The 20,837-nt window shown below is 41.5% G+C and overlaps 1 protein-coding gene across 2 annotated transcripts in view; it reads left to right on the top strand.

Annotated features, from left to right (window-relative positions):
- pla2r1 (phospholipase A2 receptor 1) overlaps positions 1–18,590 on the top strand; it is a 31,372-nt gene extending 12,782 nt beyond the window's left edge. The window contains exons 7-30 of one of the 2 annotated variants that reach the window (XM_070554842.1): positions 231–425; positions 509–672; positions 894–1,004; positions 3,961–4,073; positions 4,147–4,316; positions 4,416–4,624; positions 5,308–5,453; positions 5,810–5,894; positions 6,025–6,160; positions 6,235–6,270; positions 6,951–7,111; positions 7,673–7,737; positions 8,561–8,664; positions 8,739–8,875; positions 9,326–9,443; positions 9,536–9,675; positions 11,287–11,425; positions 13,698–13,933; positions 14,511–14,691; positions 14,808–14,942; positions 15,515–15,637; positions 15,714–15,890; positions 17,374–17,409; positions 17,585–18,590. In XM_070554842.1, coding sequence (XP_070410943.1) covers positions 231–425; positions 509–672; positions 894–1,004; positions 3,961–4,073; positions 4,147–4,316; positions 4,416–4,624; positions 5,308–5,453; positions 5,810–5,894; positions 6,025–6,160; positions 6,235–6,270; positions 6,951–7,111; positions 7,673–7,737; positions 8,561–8,664; positions 8,739–8,875; positions 9,326–9,443; positions 9,536–9,675; positions 11,287–11,425; positions 13,698–13,933; positions 14,511–14,691; positions 14,808–14,942; positions 15,515–15,637; positions 15,714–15,890; positions 17,374–17,409; positions 17,585–17,817 — 3,350 coding nt within the window. In that variant the 3' untranslated portion in view covers positions 17,818–18,590. Of the gene's footprint in view, positions 1–230; positions 426–508; positions 673–893; positions 1,005–3,960; positions 4,074–4,146; positions 4,317–4,415; positions 4,625–5,307; positions 5,454–5,809; positions 5,895–6,024; positions 6,161–6,234; positions 6,271–6,950; positions 7,112–7,672; positions 7,738–8,560; positions 8,665–8,738; positions 8,876–9,325; positions 9,444–9,535; positions 9,676–11,283; positions 11,426–13,697; positions 13,934–14,510; positions 14,692–14,807; positions 14,943–15,514; positions 15,638–15,713; positions 15,891–17,373; positions 17,410–17,584 lie in introns of both variants that reach the window. The other variant, XM_015953451.3, reaches the window with a different exon arrangement.
- The last annotated feature ends 2,247 nt before the right edge of the window (positions 18,591–20,837 follow it).

The raw sequence follows: 20,837 nt of genomic DNA, 5'->3' as shown, positions 1-20,837 counted from the left end.
CTGTGACACTTATCGCTTAGTCTTAGGGGTAAAATGCATACGAGTTATTAAGTCTAGTTGAGTTTAGCCCAGCTGCATTCACTCACCAGCTGTGCTTCGAGTCAACTTTTGACCTTCCTCTCTGTTGCACTGCTGGAGACTTGTCCAACACAGGCTGCTGTGAGTTTGTGTTATTCTGGTCTGTCTTGTTCTGAGTTCTTTTCTCACTTTCCTGGTTCTTCCTCTTTCAGAGAACTGGCAGTACATCCATACAGAGTGCGCTGATGGCTGGTGGCCTCATAATGGTTTCTGCTACCTGGTGCTGCCGGAAAAGGGAGCTGCAAGCTGGGAGGAATCCTCGCAGATCTGCAGATCTCACAAAGCAAACCTTACCAGCCTCCACTCCCTATCAGAGGTGGAAATGCTCCTCAACCTCCTGGCTAATGGTAAGAAGAAGCATCCAACTCCTGATTGGTGTAGATGAATTAAAAGCTTGTGCGGTGTGTGAAAGTTGTGATGTGTGTGTCAGATTCTCGGCAGAGTACGGAGGTCTGGATTGGCCTGTGGAAACGAGCGTCATCACCAGCTGTTGAGTGGTCGGACGGCTCACCAGTAACTCTCACTTTGTGGCACCAGTATCACCCTATTCACAACCTGACGGGCATGACGCTCTGTGTCAAAGTGGACAGGCAGGTGGGACACCCTGTGACAGAACTGACACATTACAACTTTTTTTTATATAATAATAAAGAGATAAAATAATTCAGATCTGTTTCTTTTGACTAGGATATCTTTTAAATATGAATAATAGGTTGCATGGAGAGTGGTATTTTACAAATGAAATGTGACGAATTATCAACAAAACTTCACGTTTTCATGCAACATTTGGAGTAAAATTCCAACCTCTGTCACAGAAAGGTAATTGGCTTTTGGCTCCGTGTGATGAGCGACACCCTGCTGTGTGCAGAAGAGCAAATCGGAGTCCCATTCAGCATCATGGGACCTGGGAGGAAGGATGTCCTGCTGTAAGAATATGCACAAGTACACACATGCTGCACCTTCTTATGCACGGATCTGCTGTGTTTGTGTGCAAAAACGTCATCAATCAGCTCAGAGGTGACGTGTTATGCAACATTTAATCCCAGTCTGCACAATTAGAGCTTAAAAACCGGAAAGTAACCTTCGTGTCTGAGTTTGTTCAGAGCAAATAGGTTTGCTGAGTTTCTAAAATAATGTTTAAATCCTTTTGAGAACAGTCGTTTGGTTTGTGAGTCCTTGCTGTAGAGCTGCATGGCATCCACCAGCAGATCTGGACACTCGTCTGCCGCAGTTCAACGTCAGAGCAAGTAGCACGTTCAGAAGCACAAAGGGCTGATTCACTCGACCACTGACGTATTGTCTGGCATGCATGTTGCTCTCTGACTCTGTTTACAAGAATATCAGACTCCTGACTCATCTGGCTACTTCTTAATTCATGCGTCTGCGTCAGTGCGGAGACACGCAACGCCATTGTCCGTCCTTGCGGGCCTGCTGGAGAGCTCCGCAAGGACGTACGGAGTTGAGCTCTCTTTTCTAAACATCCATCCGTCGAGACGGAGAACGCAGGCTTGTGATTGGTCAGGGCACCGCCGTCGTCTACAGCGCCGCCATTGCGCCCTCAAAAACATAAAGAGAGCCGAGAATACCTAGGAGCAGACACGGAGAAGCTTGAAGAACACCCCGCGAAAATACTCTAAAAATATGAACGTTTAATTCCCCCGTGACTGGAGGAGTGAAAAGATGCGCGGCAGGCATTTTATTTGTGGACGGAAATGACAGGAAACTTGGGTTTAGAGGTGGGGAGCACATGAAGAGGTGGAGGAGAATGAGAGATAAATTTGTCCGTGTTAATAAGTCTCTTATATACAAAAAAACACAATATAAACACACTATCTTGGACGGGATACATGACCGGGTACCACAGAGCAGCGCTACGCCCTCTGTTGTCCTGGTGGGGAATTGCTTTGCAACACTCCCCAGGAGACGAAGAAGTATGAGAGCAAAACGTCTCCGTCCATGCGTGCGTGTCTGTTCCTGTTGGAGCTGACGGAGAAGCATGAACCAGGCTTCTCCGAGGCCATGAGGCCATAAGTTACCCCGAGGCTGTAAAATCACCCAACGTGCTCGAGCAGTGTGAATATTACCAGCAGGGTAATTGAAACAAAGTTGTGTTTCTCAGTTCACTCTGCTGTCTGTGTGGGTTAGGGTCAGGGTTAGTTTAAGGCAGGTAATCATTACTAAACCTTTCCTCAGCTGCTGTTTTTTCTAACCAGCATTACCAAAGTTTTCATGTGAGTGTGTAAGCATCTGGGCTTCTAGGGGTGGAAAATACTCACCACTTGTCCAAACACCCTCTCCAGGGGACGCTCAATACAGCCATATGTAAATAAACAGAGTTAAATGTTAAACTAAACTAAAACAAAACATAAAAAGGTCTCAATGAATTAAATCTGAGAGGTTTTTTTGCCCTCGAGTCCGAGTCATTTGATTTTGAGAATCTGCGGATACCGAGTCCCGGTCCGATACTTTCGATACATAAAAAAATAAAAATAAAGAAAAGGAAGAAACAGTTCCAGAATATTCCTTTTTTTTATTTAATTACCTTTTTATATTATTTTTCAACAACAGATCACTTCTGTGAGGTAGCTTGAACAATCAGGTTATAAATAACATAAATTCTTCACTTTTGGACTTTATTGCAAATATAAAAAGTCTAATATATAAACAGATAGCACTTAAACTTAAAATACCTGGCGGGGTCTATTTTGCCTTGGCCCCCAAAATGCTTAGACAAGTCCCTGGGCATGGGACGGAGTTTTGAAGATGATCTCCATTGTATCAACTCTATAAATACTACATGCTGATACATTATTGCTCTATACAGGTACAAACGTGTAGTGGGATAAATCTACCTTCATTTTATTTTTTAAGAACTTTATTTTGTTTTCTTGGTTTTCATTTTCCTATCTTCCTGTCCTGTCTGTCTCTGATCTTCCTGCATCTCCCAGTCCTCCAGAAAAACTCCAGCCTGCTTCCTTCTTTTTCACCTCACAAGTAACTTTTTAACTAGCAGATCAAATTGATCTATTGACCACAAAGAAAGCGGAGTGTGCGCTGCACTGCCCGGCTGCGCCAGTGACGAGCGCTGCAGCGGGGGCAGCACGAGCGCGTCCACACGTCATGCTCAAATACAGACAGAACTTACCAGAGAGAAAATGAACGGACACGAATGACTGTGTGTTAATTATAGATTTTTTGGTGACGCCACTTAGAAACTTAGAAAATGTTACTGTGGCCGTGTGCAGACTGCAGCTGGTGTTCATGAATAATCAGCGGTCTGCCTGCCGTTCTCTGCATCTCTACTCAAAAGAATCCCCGCTACGCTGAGTCCACATAAATAATATAATATAGGTAGAAACTGGATCTTTTTTGTGCTCCTTCTGGGTGTGTAAGTTAAGGGCATCAGGGGAGCCTGACAACCTTTAGGAGAACCAAGTTGCTCTCCTGTAATTTGAACCCAGTATCTGAGTCCGGATCGGGAAGTAAAGCCCGAGTCCCGATCAGTCTGAAACCACGTGATTGGGGCCGATTTCCGATCATGTGATCGGATCGGGACATCCCTAGTTCAATATTTAAGGAGAGTAAATTTGAAACATCAGGTTTGGATCACAAGCTCAAATATGACTTTACTGTTATTTAGCTGAGTAGGGTCATTTATTCTCGGTATAATTTAACAGAATAAGCTTCAAATTAGAGATAAGTAAAGACATAAATACTACTGTTGGGCTAATCCCAGTTCTTAGGATGAACAAAACCTGGAAATATCGTATCAGTCTGTTCAGAGAGTAAATAAGTACTAGAGTTTAAAAGGCCACATTAGGATTGATTATTTCTTCCATGGTAATACAGGGTGACCACACTGAATATGGATTTTTCTTCCAGGGGTGGAAGCGACATGGACATTCCTGCTACATGGTGACCGGTCACGAACAGAACCATGAAGATGCGCAGATGGGATATTACTGCAAAGCTCCGCTCCTTTCTGTGGAAAACAGGTGCTGTGTGCTTTTAGCTTGTTTCAGTGTTTAAGATGTCCCGCTCACCTTTTTGTCCTCCTCACACGGTCAGGTTTGAACAGGCCTTCGTCAACAGTTTGCTGAGTGCCAGTGGAGCCAACAGCAGCTTGTTTTACTGGATTGGCCTCATGGACCAGGCAAGGAAAGGAGAGTACAGCTGGCTTCCTCACAATGGCTCCTCTCTGCCTCTCACATTCACCAACTGGAACAAACATCAGCCAGGTGGCTAATAGTTTGCAGCTGCTTACTTTGCTACTAATAAGAGCTGGTTTGGGTGAATCATAAAAGTAAACAAGCCTTATGTTTTCCTCTGGTTACCAGTCAGTACTGGTGGCTGTGTTGCCATGTCTGGCGGAGCTGCTCTGGGGAGGTGGGAAGTAAAAGATTGCAAGTCCCACAAGGCCCTGTCGGTGTGTAAGCAGAGCATCAGCAGCTACCATGATGCCCAGCTGCCAGAGCACCACATTGATGCTTACGCCCCCTGTCCTCCAGGCTGGGAATCACAATCTGGACTGCTCCACTGTTTTAAGGTGACATTTTTATTCTGATATTCTGCCTACTTTTCTTGTTGAGTCATTTTGATTCAAAGATTAAACATATGTAAACCTTAATTAGGACAATGAGTTAAAACACACAATCTCAGAATAAAACACAAATGAGCAATATGAGCTTTACTTTATCTTATTATTTTACTCATATCTCATTACTTGTGCTTTAGTGTTTTAAAAAATGTTTGCTTTTTCTAACCCAGCTGATTTTAAAAAGTGCATCATGCAGTTCTGACACGCATTCATGTTATTTGTATGATAGCAGTCTGCTTTTGACGACCCGTGAAATCAGTATTTTTTTCCAGTAATTCAGTGGGCTTTTATAATTCCAGAATCAATGTTTGTCAGGAGCCTAAAATAAGTTCTTCTGTTTCAACAACAGGTTTCTGGATAATGTGGCTTTGTAAAAGTTGTTGTTTTAATGATTCAGTTAATCAACTGAACTGTCCAGTTCTGTAGGCGAGGATGTGAGTAGATGTTATTTAAGAGTTTTAATGAAGTTAATGTTATTTAAATGAACCAAAATGTGTCAAATACAGATCTAAGCCTGTTGTGTTCTTCTTGCATACATAGTCTTTATAACTGAAAAGCTGCTGAAACATGTATAATAACAGACAGAAACTCGGTGTAATGCCCCTAACTAACCTGATTTGTTGCACCTGTAGGTTTTCCACGATGAGAAGGTCCTGATGAAGCGCTCCTGGGTGGAAGCAGACTTCTTCTGCCAGGCGCTTGGGGCTCAGCTGGCCAGCTTCCAGCACTATGAGGAGCAGGTGTTTGTGAAACGCCTCCTCACCACCATGTTTGAAGGGTATGTGCTGGCACTCGGGGCTCACCGGTTAAGCACTGTCATAGGGCCTGATAAAGGTGTTTGTAGGGGGACTTCCACGGTTTAAGATGTGGGTTAAAGTTCTGTAGCTTTCTGCTTTGTGATAGCGGAGAGTTGAGGGAGGAGTTTGTATGCTCCACTCCATACCCTCCCTGCCTCACCCTACCGTACAAATAAACTACTCTGGCAGCTAAACACACAAAAGCTTTGTTCTAGTTTCAGTGTGTGGCTTGCTGGTGCATAAGAGTGATCATTGGCTGAATTTTACAGTTGATGACAGCGATTACAGACAACTCAACTAGTTTGTTTTCTGCTTCCTTTCTTTGTGTTGTATTTAGAACAGAGGGCCGCTGGTTCTGGGTGGGTTTAAATAAGAGAAACCCCGAGCATCTTGGTGCCTGGGAGTGGTCTGATGGCTCCTCAGTAAGTACACTGGTAGCACCTCCTTGATCCGAGTAGTACAAGATGTGTGGTGTTGCAGGTGTCATCCCGTGTGTGTGTGTATGTGTGTGTGTGTGTGTGTGTGTGTGTGTGTGTGTGTGTGTGTGTGTAGGTGGTGATGTCCTTTATTGAAGACAAAAATGAGGAGGATGACAGGAGGGACTGTGCCGTGTACAGTGACCTGACCAATGCTCTCATGCCACGGCCTTGTGAAACCAAACATGAGTGGGTCTGCAAGCTGTCCAGAGGTAAACACATACACAAGCACACACACACACAGATCAGCACTGCCTTGCTCATGTAACTCTGCTTTAAATTGCAGGTGATAAACTGATAAACCCCTACTGGTACACGGAGCGTAAGTAACATTTTCATTTTGACTAACTTTCTTTAATTATCTGTCCACTAACAACATTTCATATTAACATCATGAAATGTTATGAATCTCTTTCATAAAAGCCCTCAAAGGTGCAGTAAAACACCAGGTGTCTCAGTGGAGTAGATGAGTTTCAGACCAAAGCAAACAAAATCAGATGAAAAACATACTTGAGTCCTGTAAATGATACACGCAGCAGCATCGCCTCTAGTCTTATTTTCATTTTTATTTAGCTCCTATCTCAGTGGGAGACCCATTTTTTCAACCACATTCTGAAAGACTGAAAACATATTGATCTAGATCATTTAAAGCATCACAAGATAGTCTGGCTTGTTGGAAATACAGTATATGAAATGAGGAATGACCAAAGGTAAATTGTGCTTCACTCATTGCCCACAGAGCCCAGATTTAATGTACATGACAGCTGAGATAATAAACCACATAGACAGTGTTCTGTTATGACAGAAAGAGAAATGTGGGTAAAACCTATTTATTTTTAATATGCTGTAATAAAAAATGATAAATATTGCATTTTTTCTAATTAGCTTCACTCCTGATGTGAAATGTCTTCAGCCAGTCGGCTCCCAAGGATGTGAATTAAAGCGTGACTCTGATTTGATTACCGGAAACTCATCTTCTTCCTGTAACTGATCTCCCTGCAGAAAGCGAGCCCTGGGTGTTTTACCGTGGAGCTGAGTACTTGCTGGCCAAGCAGCCTTTTGACTGGCACTCTGTTTCTCTGGCCTGTCAGATGATGGGAGCCCACCTGCTGGCTCTTCACTCCAGAGAGGAGCTGCACTTCATCAAAGAGCGCTTACGGCAGGTTTGTCACTGCCTCTGTCCATATATATATATATATATATATATATATATGCAAATTTTGATGGAAACAATGTTCCAAAGAAACAAAGGTAGAGTGGACCCAAAAGTACACAGCCATAGAGTCTACTTAATCAGTGTTTTGTAGTCATTGAATGGTGTTATAGAGCTATTATTTAGTTGGCATGCAGTGAAAAATCAACAAACCTGAAGACAATGACACTCTTGTTTCTCATACAAACTCAAGTGTTTGCAGAAACACAGCAACAAGCTGAAATGCCCCTAAAATGTGGGCACTTTAACGCTCGAGTGCCTCCACACAGAGGAGTAAGAAGAAGGCCGTCTGCAGGCAGCAGCTCTTTGGATCAGACTGAAGAAGTCTCTTGTGGTGTTGAGGCTTGTTAGGGGATAATAGGAACAAAACAAGATGATGAAAGCAGCAGAGCCACAGCCAAGGAGTGTGCCTGAATGAATGCTTGTGAGCTGCCAGACGCGTGAGGATGGCTCTCAGTAGCAGAGCAAAAATGAAGTTTACTTATTCACTTTTTCTGTTTTTGTTTTACAGCTCTCTCTGGGACAGTCGGACTGGTGGATCGGCCTGTCCATCGTCCAACCCGGAGAGGTCGTCAGGTGTGTGTTTTGGAGACATTTTAGTAAAGAGTTCAAATAAACACACTGGGGTTTGAGTCATTCAGCTGAAAAGTTAAAAATTAATTGTAGTTTAAAAGAGTTGCTGATATAAAGAATACTAAAATTATGAAGGTTTCTAAAGAAATTAGCCAGGAAGTGTTTATTAAAAGTGCAAAATAATTGGTTTGCAAATATAAGAGTAAAACGAAAATCACTAGCCTTGATTCTTCAGATGAGTTAGAAGGCTAGGGGAAGGCTGTTGGTTTAGCATCCAGGAGAGAGCAGAGCATGTCTCTGCTAGTAGAAGCTAATGTTAGCATTAGCAACTCCACCACATGGCAGAATTCCTTCAGGCATGTGTTATTTGTGGAGGCATGTGTTATTTGTAGAGATAAAACATCAACGTAGCAGAGCAAATGGAATCAGTGGCAGAGTTGCGTTGTTGTTAGCCAGTCAGAAGTGAGAAGTCCAAATATTAGGGAATGAAACTCCGAAGCCTGCCGTCCCCTCCTCTCTCTTCTTTCTTACTTCCATTGTCTGAAACAGGAGAACGAGAGCTTTTCCCCCACAGAGATCCACTCACAAGGCATTCATCTATACTAGAGACCAATTCAGATGTGTTGAAAAAACGAGTGAACTTTGTCTTCAAGTATCAACAAACTTTTATTAGTTTATTATTATTATAATTTTTATTTATTTTGTTAACTGCATCTCCAGCAGCAATAATTGAGAAAGATTTTGTGTGGAAACCTTTTGGGATGTTGCTCCACAGAGAAAACAGCAAAAAGACAAAACACGAGACCAGTGGGGTTTGTTTTTCCAGGTGGAGCGACGGTACAGAGATAGACTTTCATAACTGGGCTGATGGAGGTTTTCACACCAACCTCAGAAAATATGAGGTGTGTGTTACTATGTCGTCTTCAACAGGTAAAGGCTTTACTACACACCGACATACAGATTCATGCTTTTTGTCCCTGTTGAGATTTTCTAGTCTGCTGCAGGGAAGTGGTCAACAAGTAAATGCAGTGACCTCCACGGCTACGTGTGCAAGAGAAAGACCGTGTCTGTGGTGGAAACCCCCCGAGAGCCACACTACATAGGAGGATGTCCTGAGAACTGGCTGTACTTTGGACACAAGGTTCAAATGAATGCTCCAGCACACACACACACGCGCTAATACAATCAGTTGTATATTTAACTCTTTACTTCAACTGTATAATCATGATATCACCATCAGCCAGAAGCGCCTCTTGTGCTTTTTCCTCTCCCACAGATTTTTAAACAATCACTTTTGTAAGTTCTGAGCTGCCTCTGAGGTTTAGGCAAGATGTTTGTGTTTATATTCATGGTTTCTGGGTGAGGTCTGTGGTTAGTAGTAGAAGAAAACACACACACAGACTGATGTTGTCCGCTGGATCAGCTTTTAAATAAATCAGGTTCCCTTGTATAAACTCTTGCAGTAAGCTGATTAATAAATGTCACAAATTTTTTACTTTGACCCCCAAGTTTCTAAACTTTATATTCTGACATCTTCTGATTATTTTGTTCGATGATATTCATGCATGCATGTGTGTGTTTGTGTTTGCAGTGTCTTTTGCTTCACCTCCCTGACGGTCCACGAGAAGGGAAGAGTTGGAAGGATGCCCAGTCCATCTGCTCTTTGTTTGAAGGCTCTCTGGTTGCTATAGAAGATGAGATTGAGCAAGGTAGACACGCAAAAGGAGCCTTGCCTCAGCTCATTTTAATTTTCAACAAATACCACAACTGCTCTGGTTTGCTTATGTTTTCAATTTTCCAGCCTACATCACCATGCTGCTCCAGGGACACTCTGTAGGCGTGTGGATTGGTCTGCGGGACGAGGACACCATGAAGTGGACTAATGGGAAACCAGTCAGCTACACCAACTGGTCTCCAGTTGAACCAAAGAGCTACCTCACAGTAGGCCTCCTTAGATTATCAGGTGTTCTTCAGATGTCTGCAGAACAAAACAAGACTTGAACATCTAAAACCTGAGATGTTCCTCTTTCCAGGCCTGCATGGTGGTGGTCTTTTTTCCCCAAGAGCTACTTTCAGAGCGCCATCTGTAGGAAATGATTTCACCATGGGTTTTCTCTGAGTGCTCCGCTTTTCTCCACCTGGCAAAAATTAAATTCAAAGATTATTAATCCCAGAGTGAAATTAGAGTTTCAGTACACACAATTCTGAGATAAGACATACATAGACATAGACACATGACAAAAATTGGTGATTGTGGTCATTCGCAACCTGAGTCGCGCTAGCTTAATAGAGATCAGAGGGTTTACATGAGGATTGGGTCAGGTGGAGGAAAAAAGGCACTTCAGAGTTACCCTCCACAGGGAGGGCAGCTTTGCTATGCAAAAAACACCTCAGACAGAAATGCAACAGACTTCAGACATTACACAACATAAGTGTCCACTAGGTGGGGAGGTAGGGTTGGGGACTCTCCACACATCAGTGCATGCAGCCGCGATGAGCAGCGCTAGTCACCTCCTTTTGGACAGGGGTGGGAGGTATTTGGGTTGGAGAGCACAGTGGCTCCTGGAAACGATTCAACGGCCTTCACCGATCGCAGTCCCGCCCAGGCTGGGATAGGGAGACAGAGTTGCCATGGTGATGGCAGCATTCCATATTTCTTCTGAGGGGGAGTTTACAATTCAGCCTCACAGGCTCAAGGGCACCAGATTCAGATAAGAACTTGTTTTGGAGCCACACAGAGATAATTTCCTCTCTGTCTTAAAGTTCCGTTGGTCCTCAACCTCTCTAAATCCAATAATGGCGTAATTAATCTATCCCAATCCCTGCTGATACGTCAACTTTCTCCCTGATCAAATCCACCTTCTGTGCCAGAGTCTGAATCTCAACCAAAGTTCCAAGCTTATGGCTCATCTTGACAGTTATGAGTTTGTGCATTCACAGCGCGGTGTAATCTATCCCTGAGCTCCGGGATTGAGCCAATATTCCTCAACAGCTCATTAATTTTCCGGTAAGCCAGGTAACCGCTCAGGCCAAACAGCAAGAAACCTGACACCATCACTACGAATATCCATACGCCTTCCCAATCCCCTACAGACGGTTGAGAGAGGCATATCAGGTTCCACTGTTTCCAGGAGTCCATGATATGCCCAGCTGGCTCTGTCCCAGAGGGGCACCCGGGAGCCCCTTCTCCCGTTCTCATCGTTGAAAAAATTTTTGTCAATCGCGTTGAGAGACCAACTGACCAGGTCCATTTTTAATAATTTCCAGTTTCCAGAAAAAATGCAGAAGCGCCGTACACCCAAAGACAGACAAAGAGTCTTGGGATAAGATAGGGAGGAGAGGAGGATAAAAGCATCTGTACTTTCCAAGAGACGGAAGAAGAAGGCCCATTTAGGTTAATTATGAGTGAGTTTTCCTCCAACTAGACTTGGAAGGATAGAAAATGAAAAAAACTGGAAGAAGTTTGCTGGTGACAGCACAGCGTGAAGTTTTACAAAGATGTTTCTGTCGGTAGGTGTGTGTGAGTGACCGCTTGTGTTCAACTCTCAGCAGGACGAGTGGCTCACTGGAGATGCTGATGAACCACTTTGCACTGTTCTGTCAAACAACCACAACTTCCACCTGACTGGGAAGTGGTACGATGAGAGGTGCAGCGAGAGTGGATACGGGTTTGTTTGTCAGAAACCTCAAGGTATGGTTCCATTTGGTTTTTACCTTCTGATGTTCTCTCACTCATCTGATTTAGTTCCAGGACTGTTTTTTCTTGCACTTGTTGGCCACTCTGGTTTATAATTTTATCTTAGCACTCATCAGCAGCAATTATATTTCCTCCTTTCAGGAATTATGTATGATTTTTTAAACCCTTATTTCAAACCTGGAAGTATCAGTGGTGCCGAACAGCAGCGGAACAGTTTACTGGCGAGCTTCAATGAGGTCTAGTACACACCGGGAGAATCTTGGCTACGGAACGACTTTCCCTCTGTACTCCTCCCTGGACTCGCGAGATCACAAAATCCTTTGAGACTTTAAAATGACAGTGTGTATTTTTCCTGGCGATGGGGGCAGTAGATACCTAAATCATTGCAACCAAGCTGTATTTTTGTGTTGGAGTAAGACCTTACCAACGGATCCCCATTAGGGTCAAAAGGGGCGTGCAAACGTCAGCAAAAATGACAAGCACATCAGACTCCCTTGTATCAGTGGCAATGAGTGAAGAGGTAAATGTGTAAAACAACGTTTATGAATGGTGAGACTTTTGTAACCGTTTGTTATAAATCAGTAAATGCATTTTGTCCTCAAAGGCTCCTGTAGAAGGAAACATGGCATCTAATATGGTGTCACCCTGAGACTTAAGCCTGGTTAATGCCTCTCCGTCAGCTCCGCAAGGGACAGACACGCACGGATTGACGGAAGCGTTTTGCTCTCATACTTCTCCGTCTCCTGGAGTGTTGCAAAGCAATTGCCCGGCAAGACAACAGAGGGCGTAGCGCTGTTCTGTGGTATCCTGTCGTGTATCCGGTCCAAGATAGTGGGTTTATATTGTGTTTTTTGTGTATATAAGAGACTTATTAACACGGACATATTTGTCTCTCATTCTCCCACCGCTTCATGCGCTCGCCACCTCTAAACCCACGTTTCCTGTCATTTCCGTCCACAAATAAAACGCTTGCTGCGCATCTTTTCACTCCTCCAGTCACGGGAGAATTAAACGTTCATATGTTTAGAGTTTTTTCGCGAGGTATTCTTCAAGCTTCTCCGTGTCTGCCGCTAGTTATCCTCGGCTCTCTTTGCAATGGCGGCGCTGTAAACAACAGCGGCGTCCTGACCAATCACAAGCTTGCGTAATCCGTCTCGTTCGACGGATGTTTGAAAAAGTGGGCTCGACTCCGTACGTACTTGCGTGCCTGCCGGAGCCCTACACAAAGACGGATAATGGCGTTGCGTGTCTCCGCACTGACGCAGACGGAGAAGCATAAATCAGGCTTTAGACCCACTCCCATGGATTTTAGACTTGATTTTTATGGTTAAATGCTAAGAAGCCGCCAATAATTTTCAACAATTGGGCATCATTTAATTCATTTTCAACAACTTTTTGATGGATATTTCCGGAGATTAACGATAAAAACTACACATTGTTCCTTTAAAGTTCACGTTTTTTTTATATCACCTTCATTATGTATGTATGTCTGATCTCAGAATTGTGTGTACTGAAACTCTTACTTTATTAGTCCCAGAGGGAAATTACCTTTGAATTTGAGTTGAATTTGAATTGAATTAAACCAAAAAGAAGGAATCACATTTGATATCAGTGTTTGATGTCATATATGATGTTGTTCCTCTCTAAAATCCCTGCTCGCTTGGAAGGATGAGACCACCCACGGAGGGTGAGATGGTAATTTTTTATATGATTAAACAATACCATGAGAAGAATAGTTGCAAAATAATGTGTTTTAGCTCTATTGGCCAGCTGTTGCATGTTCAAAACGCGAGCGGTTGCTTCCAACCTTAATTATGGAAGCAAGGCTTATTAATGTTGAGAGTTTAACCTCAAGTTTACAAAAGAGGTACGTGTCCCACAGACGAGTGTTTTATCATTGAGACCTGAACACGTGGCCAAAGCAGCTGAGGAACTTTGGCCACGTGAAGAGGTGACCTCAGCTGACAGAGTCCATCAGTAGGTCTAAATCCAGTTGATCTGCATTCCGCTCAAATACCAAACCAAAACCAGAGTCCCTATCACATAAAGAGCTGAAGAACTCAAGGGAAATGATCAAAAATGTGATTCTGTAATTGGATCAGGTACATCAGATTGTCAAGCATACTTTAGTGTTTATAATTGATGTATTTTACACGATTTTCCTTTTAAATGTTCTCAAATTTCTTATTCATTCACTTACTCAAACGATGCAGTTTTACCAGAGTGTTAACATCTTGTTACATTTATTATTTTTTTCTTGTTGCAGACACTTCCAAACCCCCAACCCACACCTATTACCACCCTCTTCCTGAAAATATTGAGTACAGGAGCCACAGTTACAATGTTGTGTCTGGCAACTTGAGCTGGTACGACGCCCTGAAAAAGTGCATAGAGAATGATTCTGACCTAGTGAGCATTACAGATGCATACCACCAGGCTTTCCTTACCGTCCTTGTCAATAGATTGGCTGTCCCTCACTGGATTGGACTTTACAGTCGAGACGTATGTATCCACTTCTACCGTATGTCCTGTTTCTGTCTATTTGAGCGACTGCACATCTGCTTTATATTCTGTTTTAGCTGCTCTGATATTGTTTAAAAAATAGAAAATTAGCTTTTTGTTTTGGAACTAAATGCTTATGAGAAACATTTTGTAGTCTGATTAAAACCCAGAAGAATCTCTAGATGGAAATCTAACCACATAACATAATTTATTTATTTTCTTTAGTTCCAGTTGTCTCTTGCGAATTTTAGGGGCTTTTACTTCCCCTCTTCACTGTGTGCAGATGTTCTGTTTGCAGACATGCACTTTCCCTGCAAACTGCCAGAGATTTAAAATGTAGAGCCATTTATTCCTCAGCCCTGATGGGATGTCTTAATCCAGCAGAGAAATGAACACAGGAAGTGAATATTTCTGTTCTTTCAAATGTTTTTAGACCCAATAGGCCAGAGACCATCAAATTCCTTTGCCAATATATAAATAATACTTGAGGTTCTTGATTTTACTTTGAACCCAACTCACAAGATAATTTGTGGTTAAAGTGTCGCCTCTTGACTCTCTTCTGACTGAATCTTTACAGAGCGGCATCAATTATCAGTGGTCAGATGGTAGTGGCACTGTATACACACACTGGGATGCAGCTGACGACGATGATGATTTTGTGACAGGAGAGTGTGTGTACATGGACGTGAACGGAGGCTGGCGGAGAGCCGACTGTGAAACTCCGCTACCAGGAGCTCTGTGTCACATTCCCCCACCCAGTCAGTGCCATTTCAGTGGAAAGCAAATACTCGAATGCCAAATCTTTTCTTCTACTCGTGGTCTAATGTGTGAAAATCAACACCAGATTTTGTCTTCTGCTGCTGTCTCCTAACAGGCAGTAAACCGCACATTTGTAATGGGACGCCTTGTCCCTTCACATGGCTGACCTTTGAAAATGGCTGCTACAACTTTGAGTCTGTGGTGGAAAAACGTACTTTTGAAGAGGCGAGGGAGCACTGTAAACATAAGGGTAAGGTATTCACAAGTTATTACTTCTGATTTATTTTCTCACCTTGTGATTTGATGCTTATGCACAAAATCAAGGCGCTGACACTAAATAGAGATTTTAGAAAATCAGACTGAAGTGTAAATTGCCAACTACAACATTAAATGATACGAAGAGACCCCAAAAGCACAATACCACTTAGAACATAGCCTATCAATGTTATTTAATGTAAATACTCCTTGAACAGCAGCTGTGAAGCTGCAGCCTGCACCTAGCTCATAGGCTTATCATATCTGGGCCCAGTTTAGCTTAAAAACAAGAGATAGGACAGCTAACCCAATTGTTCCAAAACTAAACCCACCAACATGGAGCCATGGTTGATAAATTTCTCTGTTTGTTTATTCACAGTATATGCGGATCAGTTTTGTTTTCTTATTGGATCTAATAATTATTTTATGGCAGATTGGCTAGCTGTGTAGTTATCACTTTATACATAAATGATAAGATAGGGTTTAATTGAAAATATTATCTGATTTTCATCAAAAAGGATAAAAAGATTCATATAATATATAAGTAACTGCTGTTTTTCATTTTAGTCAAAACCTCAGATGTCCTGACTATTGAGAATGAGACTGAGAGCCGTTTTGTTCTGGAGCAGCTGTCCTTGTCAGGGTTCCTCCACCACTCTGTCTGGTTGGGGCTGTACTTCAACATCGACAGTGAGACTCCATCTCTGTTGTGTATCAGTCAGGTAACAATAGACACATTTAGTTTAACTGTTTATTCTGGTTCCAGCTGATTCGATGGACTGGGTCGATGGTTCACCAATGGACTACACCAATTGGGCCGACAAAGGCCCAGACACCAAGCTGCTGACTGCAGATACTTGTGTTACTATCAAGGGGGTTGACGGTGTGTGGCACCTATCATCGTGCATGGAGCGGCTCGGTTTCATCTGCAAAGCCGCCTTAGGTGGGTAAAGTCTGGAGCTGCAGTCAGAACTGGGGCCTGCTTAGGGTCACATGATCACATCTAATTTGTTGAGAGCAACTTTTTGGCCTGGTGTGTGTGTGTGTGTGTGTGTGTGTGTGTGTGTGTGTGCGTGTGCGTGTGCGTGTGCGTGTGCGTGTGTGTGTGCGTGTGCGTGTGCGCGCGCGCTTGTCTTTATATGTTTAAGTGGACAAATTTTGACTTTAACCTGTAATGTGTGGACATTTTGCTGGTCCACACTGGAATTTGGAGCTTTTTGCTGGCTATGTCACCGACTGTCATGTAATCCATCTTGATGGGTTATTTAATGCATGCTAATTCAGCCGTGTGAAGCATCTGCTTTGGTGTTTATCGTGGACAGCCTCAATAGATGTGTGTGTGTGTGTGTGTGTGTGTGTGTGTGTGTGTGTGTGTGTGTGTGTGTGTGTGCGCTGCTCTGTTTTGTGGTTTGTAATGACATCACTGAAACTTGTATTTGGGTCAGCAGCTAACTGTACTACCACTGTTGTAGGCACACTGCCATTTATGCTAACAGTGGCAAGTTTCCTGTAACTGTTTCAGTGTGTTGAGTTGAGTATAGTTTTGAATATTGCTGTATCAAACTGCTGCACATCAAGACCAGTCTGTTTTTTGCTCTGTCTGATTTCAATCTGCAAAGCTGTCTCTGTTAGTCAGTAGAATGTTTGCACGTGTTTCTAGGACTTGTTGGTGTGTAACAGCGGTTCAAATATAGGAAAACAGCTCAAATTTAATTGTCCAAATATTCATTACAGTAATGGCCCATTATGCATTTTCTTTGGAACTTTCCTTAAAATTGATGGAAAATTCTTTGAGAAGGAGAAAAGGGGGAAGGAGAGTGAATGCGACTCGGGAAAATAAATAAAATGCTTTCAGATGTGAAATTGCTACATCTTCTCTTTACTCTTGTATTTTTGAGAAATAACAGCTTTTACTGGCATACAAAAGATGCCTTTTCCACTATGTCCTTAAAGCTTGGAAACTAAAGTGAACTCAACTGTTGCTGGTTGCTCAGACTCCTTCTTGCATGCATTAGTTTTGTTATCAGTTTGTTAGCTGCAGCTGCTAGAAGTCGTGCAGTGGCTCTAGCTTCTTTCTGCAAAGAACGTTGTTTACCTGATGCTAAAGGAGGTGGAAAAAGTGGATCCCTCAGTGTCAGCTTTGCTGAAAAAAATATCTAATGGCTATTATTCATGCCTCATATTTGCAGCTTCTACAGCACAGGGAAATATTCTCTTGCAGATTATGCTAAATGTCCTCACATCAAACTTAGATGAAAAAGTTTAATTCTTCTTGTGATTGTTATGAAACCTTTCTGAACAAGGTCACATTTTACTGAGAAGGATTTTCAGAACTGACTTTCCTCTTTGCTTGGAGCTGATGACCTGAAAGCCCATGATGATACTTGATTATTCCTACTGAACCTTGATGTTTTGTTTTTTTGCAGGTGTAAATACTGAAGTGAAAGTGGAACCACTTAATGGTAAAGTGCTGCTAAAATCTAATGAATTTCACACCTATAGACAGATTCCTTGTGTCGTGCGCTCATTGCTTCACATTGAATACTTCACACAGGGAGCCTGTTGAAGACAATTTCCTTTTGCATGTGACTGAGTTGGTGAATTTCACTCTTATTTAAAAGATCCTGTTCATTTCAGATTTGCATCATGATGCCATTCCTGCTGCTGCTGTCGTGGTGGCTGTATTGATCTTTGCCCTGCTGGCAGTGGCAATGTGGTTTGTTTATAAGAAGAACTCACTCCGTTTCCGTGGACTCTCCACATTTGGAAGAGCATATTACAGACAAACCAGTTCTCAAGCAACAGAATCCGATGGAAATGTTCTGATTACAGACCTGGATGCCTACTCAGGAGAAGAGCACGCAAGATGACCGTCAATCTGCATTAGATATGAATGCCGTGTGACACCTTAAAGCTGTGATGCTAGCTCCTAAGGAGGGGTCCTATGGAACATGTTTGAGGGATCACTGTTATGGGGTAACATTTGTAATGTCAAAGCAGCATTCTGGGTTATTTAGCGCATCATAAAAGAAGGAAATGGGAGTGCATTTTTCAAAATCAGATTTTCACCATGTTCTTCATAATTGTACAATTGTTAAAATTCACAACTAAATATTCAGTTGGCAAGCTAAATATTTAATTTGGAGTTAAATGTTTATTTTATACTCTAAATATTTAGGTCTAAACTAAATATTTAGTTTGTAAAATAAATATTTAATTTGCTTACTAAATATGTAATTGGGGGCTAAATATTTAGTTTACAAAAAAAATATTTAGCTGCTCTCAATTAAATATTTATTTTTCCAAATAAATATTTGTATCTCAGCTAAATATTTTTAGCAAAATATTTAGTTTGTAAACTAAATATTTAGCTCCAAAATATATACCTAGTAAAATAAATGGTTGCACTAATTAAATATTTCAGTCTGACCTAAATTTTCAGTTTATAAAATAATTATATTACTCTAAATTAAATATTTAGCTTGCCAACTAATTGTTTAGCTAGGATCTTTAACGTTTATAAATGTTTGAATTACATGGTGAAAATATGACTTTGAAAGATTAACTCCCTTTTTTTCTTATGATAGGCTAAGTAACCCAAAATTATTGCTGCAAATGTATGACTGTTTACTAATGGCACCCCATACACCCCGTTGCTCCCATGTTTGGATTGATTCAGAATAGTGTGAGTTACTTTTTGTGTCAACTCTGAAAGCCCACATCAGATTTTTTTTATTTCATTCAACAATGTTTGCTTAGTTTGAAATTGTTAAAAAAAAATGTAATGGACTTTATAGAGGTTTAACCGTCTAAAATTGTTTTCAACACACATTTGTTATAATCCCAAAGCATGGGGATCAATTTAATTGAATTTCGATCCAAGATCATTTTGATTTGATATGTTGTAATATTTGAGCATGAGGGAGGGAACATTTCACCTGGGACTAAAGTAATTCTCATTCTCACAAATGAAGGAAGAATTGCAAAATTGAAATGTCATGTAATTTTATAAATTGTTTCTTATTCAGGAGCTGCTTAATTGCTGGAACTGTACATGTGGCACAGCAGTGTTTTCAGTATTAATTTTGTATTAAGGTACTATTTTACTTGTTTACATGCTGTATATTGCTGCCAGATGTTTTTGTAAACTCAAAACTAAAAGAAATGTGTGAACAACTGATGATTGGATTTATATTTTTTTAAGTTGCAAATGCAAAGAAGATCAAAACATGTATTTTGTACAGTTTTTCTTGTGCTTAATAAATTAAGTTTTGTTAAACCTTGACAGTTTTATCACTGAGGCCTGCTTTGTACCAGAGAATGAAAGAAGAGGAGAAATAGAAGTCAGAGCTCTTTTCAGAAAAATCTCAAACGTTACTTTCATGGATTTTATCAATATGTTTATCAATAACCCATTTCCTATAGTCGGAGAGAAAAAGGAGACAATGAACAACAAGTCAAACAGTTATAACTGTGGCAAAATGCACCGAACATCTGGTCACAGAGTTTATTTATAGAGAGATGGGAGTGGAGAAAGAGATTGTGTCTGTGTGTGGGAAGTCAAGAATGTGTGTGTGTGTGTGTGTGTGTGTCTGAATAAGTGAGCATGCATAGAGTAATACATTTACATTCAGTTACCTGAGTCCATGATCAAGAATTAATAAACATCAATTTTTCCATAACATTCCCTTCTGTTTATCCGAATAGGATAACCAAACAAAGGGAAGCAACAAAACCAAATAAGGAAAATAAAAATAAGTAAAATAAGGATTTCTATCCACTTACATGACTAGTCACCATCATCCATGGAAGCTACATCAATCACGACTCAAGACAAAAAATGATAAGCATCAAAACAAGAAAAATAAGTAAAGTAATAAACACTCCGATCAGATATGAAAAGTTCTGAATCAACACGATAAGGCAAACACAGCATGAGGTGCTGCAATCATTTGTCTATTGCGGATCGTAATCTCAGTCCTGTTAACTTGTCCAAAGAATCATTCCACACAAAGTTCAATACAAAAATTAGCTAAATAATAAGAACAAATAAGGTAATAAACACGATAATGTAAACACAACTGACAATAATATCTTACAGCAGTTCACAGAGATAGAAAATAGAATCAGCTAAATCAACACAATTATAACCTTAAGAAAAAAACTTTCATACATATTGAAATAAATTTATTGTGATGCACAATTCTACGACTTATGGCAGTTCCTGTAAGGAGATTGGGAAGGGTTAGTAAAACCATATAATACACAAAAAACATCAATACAATATATTGAAGCATCAGGTGAATTTAGTTTAAAGCTCCAAGTTGCAGACAAATCTTTCAGTGAAGGAGGAAAAATGAAGGTGTAATATTAATTTATGCAGCTCTAACTATGGTAGAGCTGAGGTAAACCAGGCGTTCCTCATCAAAGGGCTTGTCCGTGGACTGAGAGTCCCGGTTGGAGAGTAGGTTTGGAAGTCAGAGTCCTCTTCCGTTGATCAGGATGGTTTCAGTCTTACGTTGATAAGTATCTTGAAGTCCAAGTCCGGAGCGTAACAACGCAGTTCAGAACATGAAGCGCAAAGTTCAACTTCTCAATAGGAAGACTTCAGGGTCCTTCTGTGATGTGTCGAGGCAGTTGTTCAATTGTCAGGGAGCTGATCTTGTCCCCGAAAAGTCCTGGAGTCTGGAGATTTGGGTGCAGGTGCTTGAGGTAGTTGATCCTTTTCCAGCGTCTCTTCTTCGCTGTGTCCTGTTGTAGTTGCGTCCAGGGGTCTTCAGCCGAGGTGGATGCAGGTTACGTTGTCATGTAGGTGTGCGGTCAGGGAGGAGCCCCAATCTGTCATTTCAGTTCCAGTTCTAGTACCCCCTCAAATGCTGCTGTCTCAGTT

The sequence above is a fragment of the Nothobranchius furzeri genome, chromosome 9 (assembly GCF_043380555.1).
Source record: "Nothobranchius furzeri strain GRZ-AD chromosome 9, NfurGRZ-RIMD1, whole genome shotgun sequence".
Taxonomy (NCBI): Eukaryota; Metazoa; Chordata; class Actinopteri; order Cyprinodontiformes; family Nothobranchiidae; genus Nothobranchius; species Nothobranchius furzeri.
This window is presented reverse-complemented; position numbering and strand designations above follow the sequence as displayed.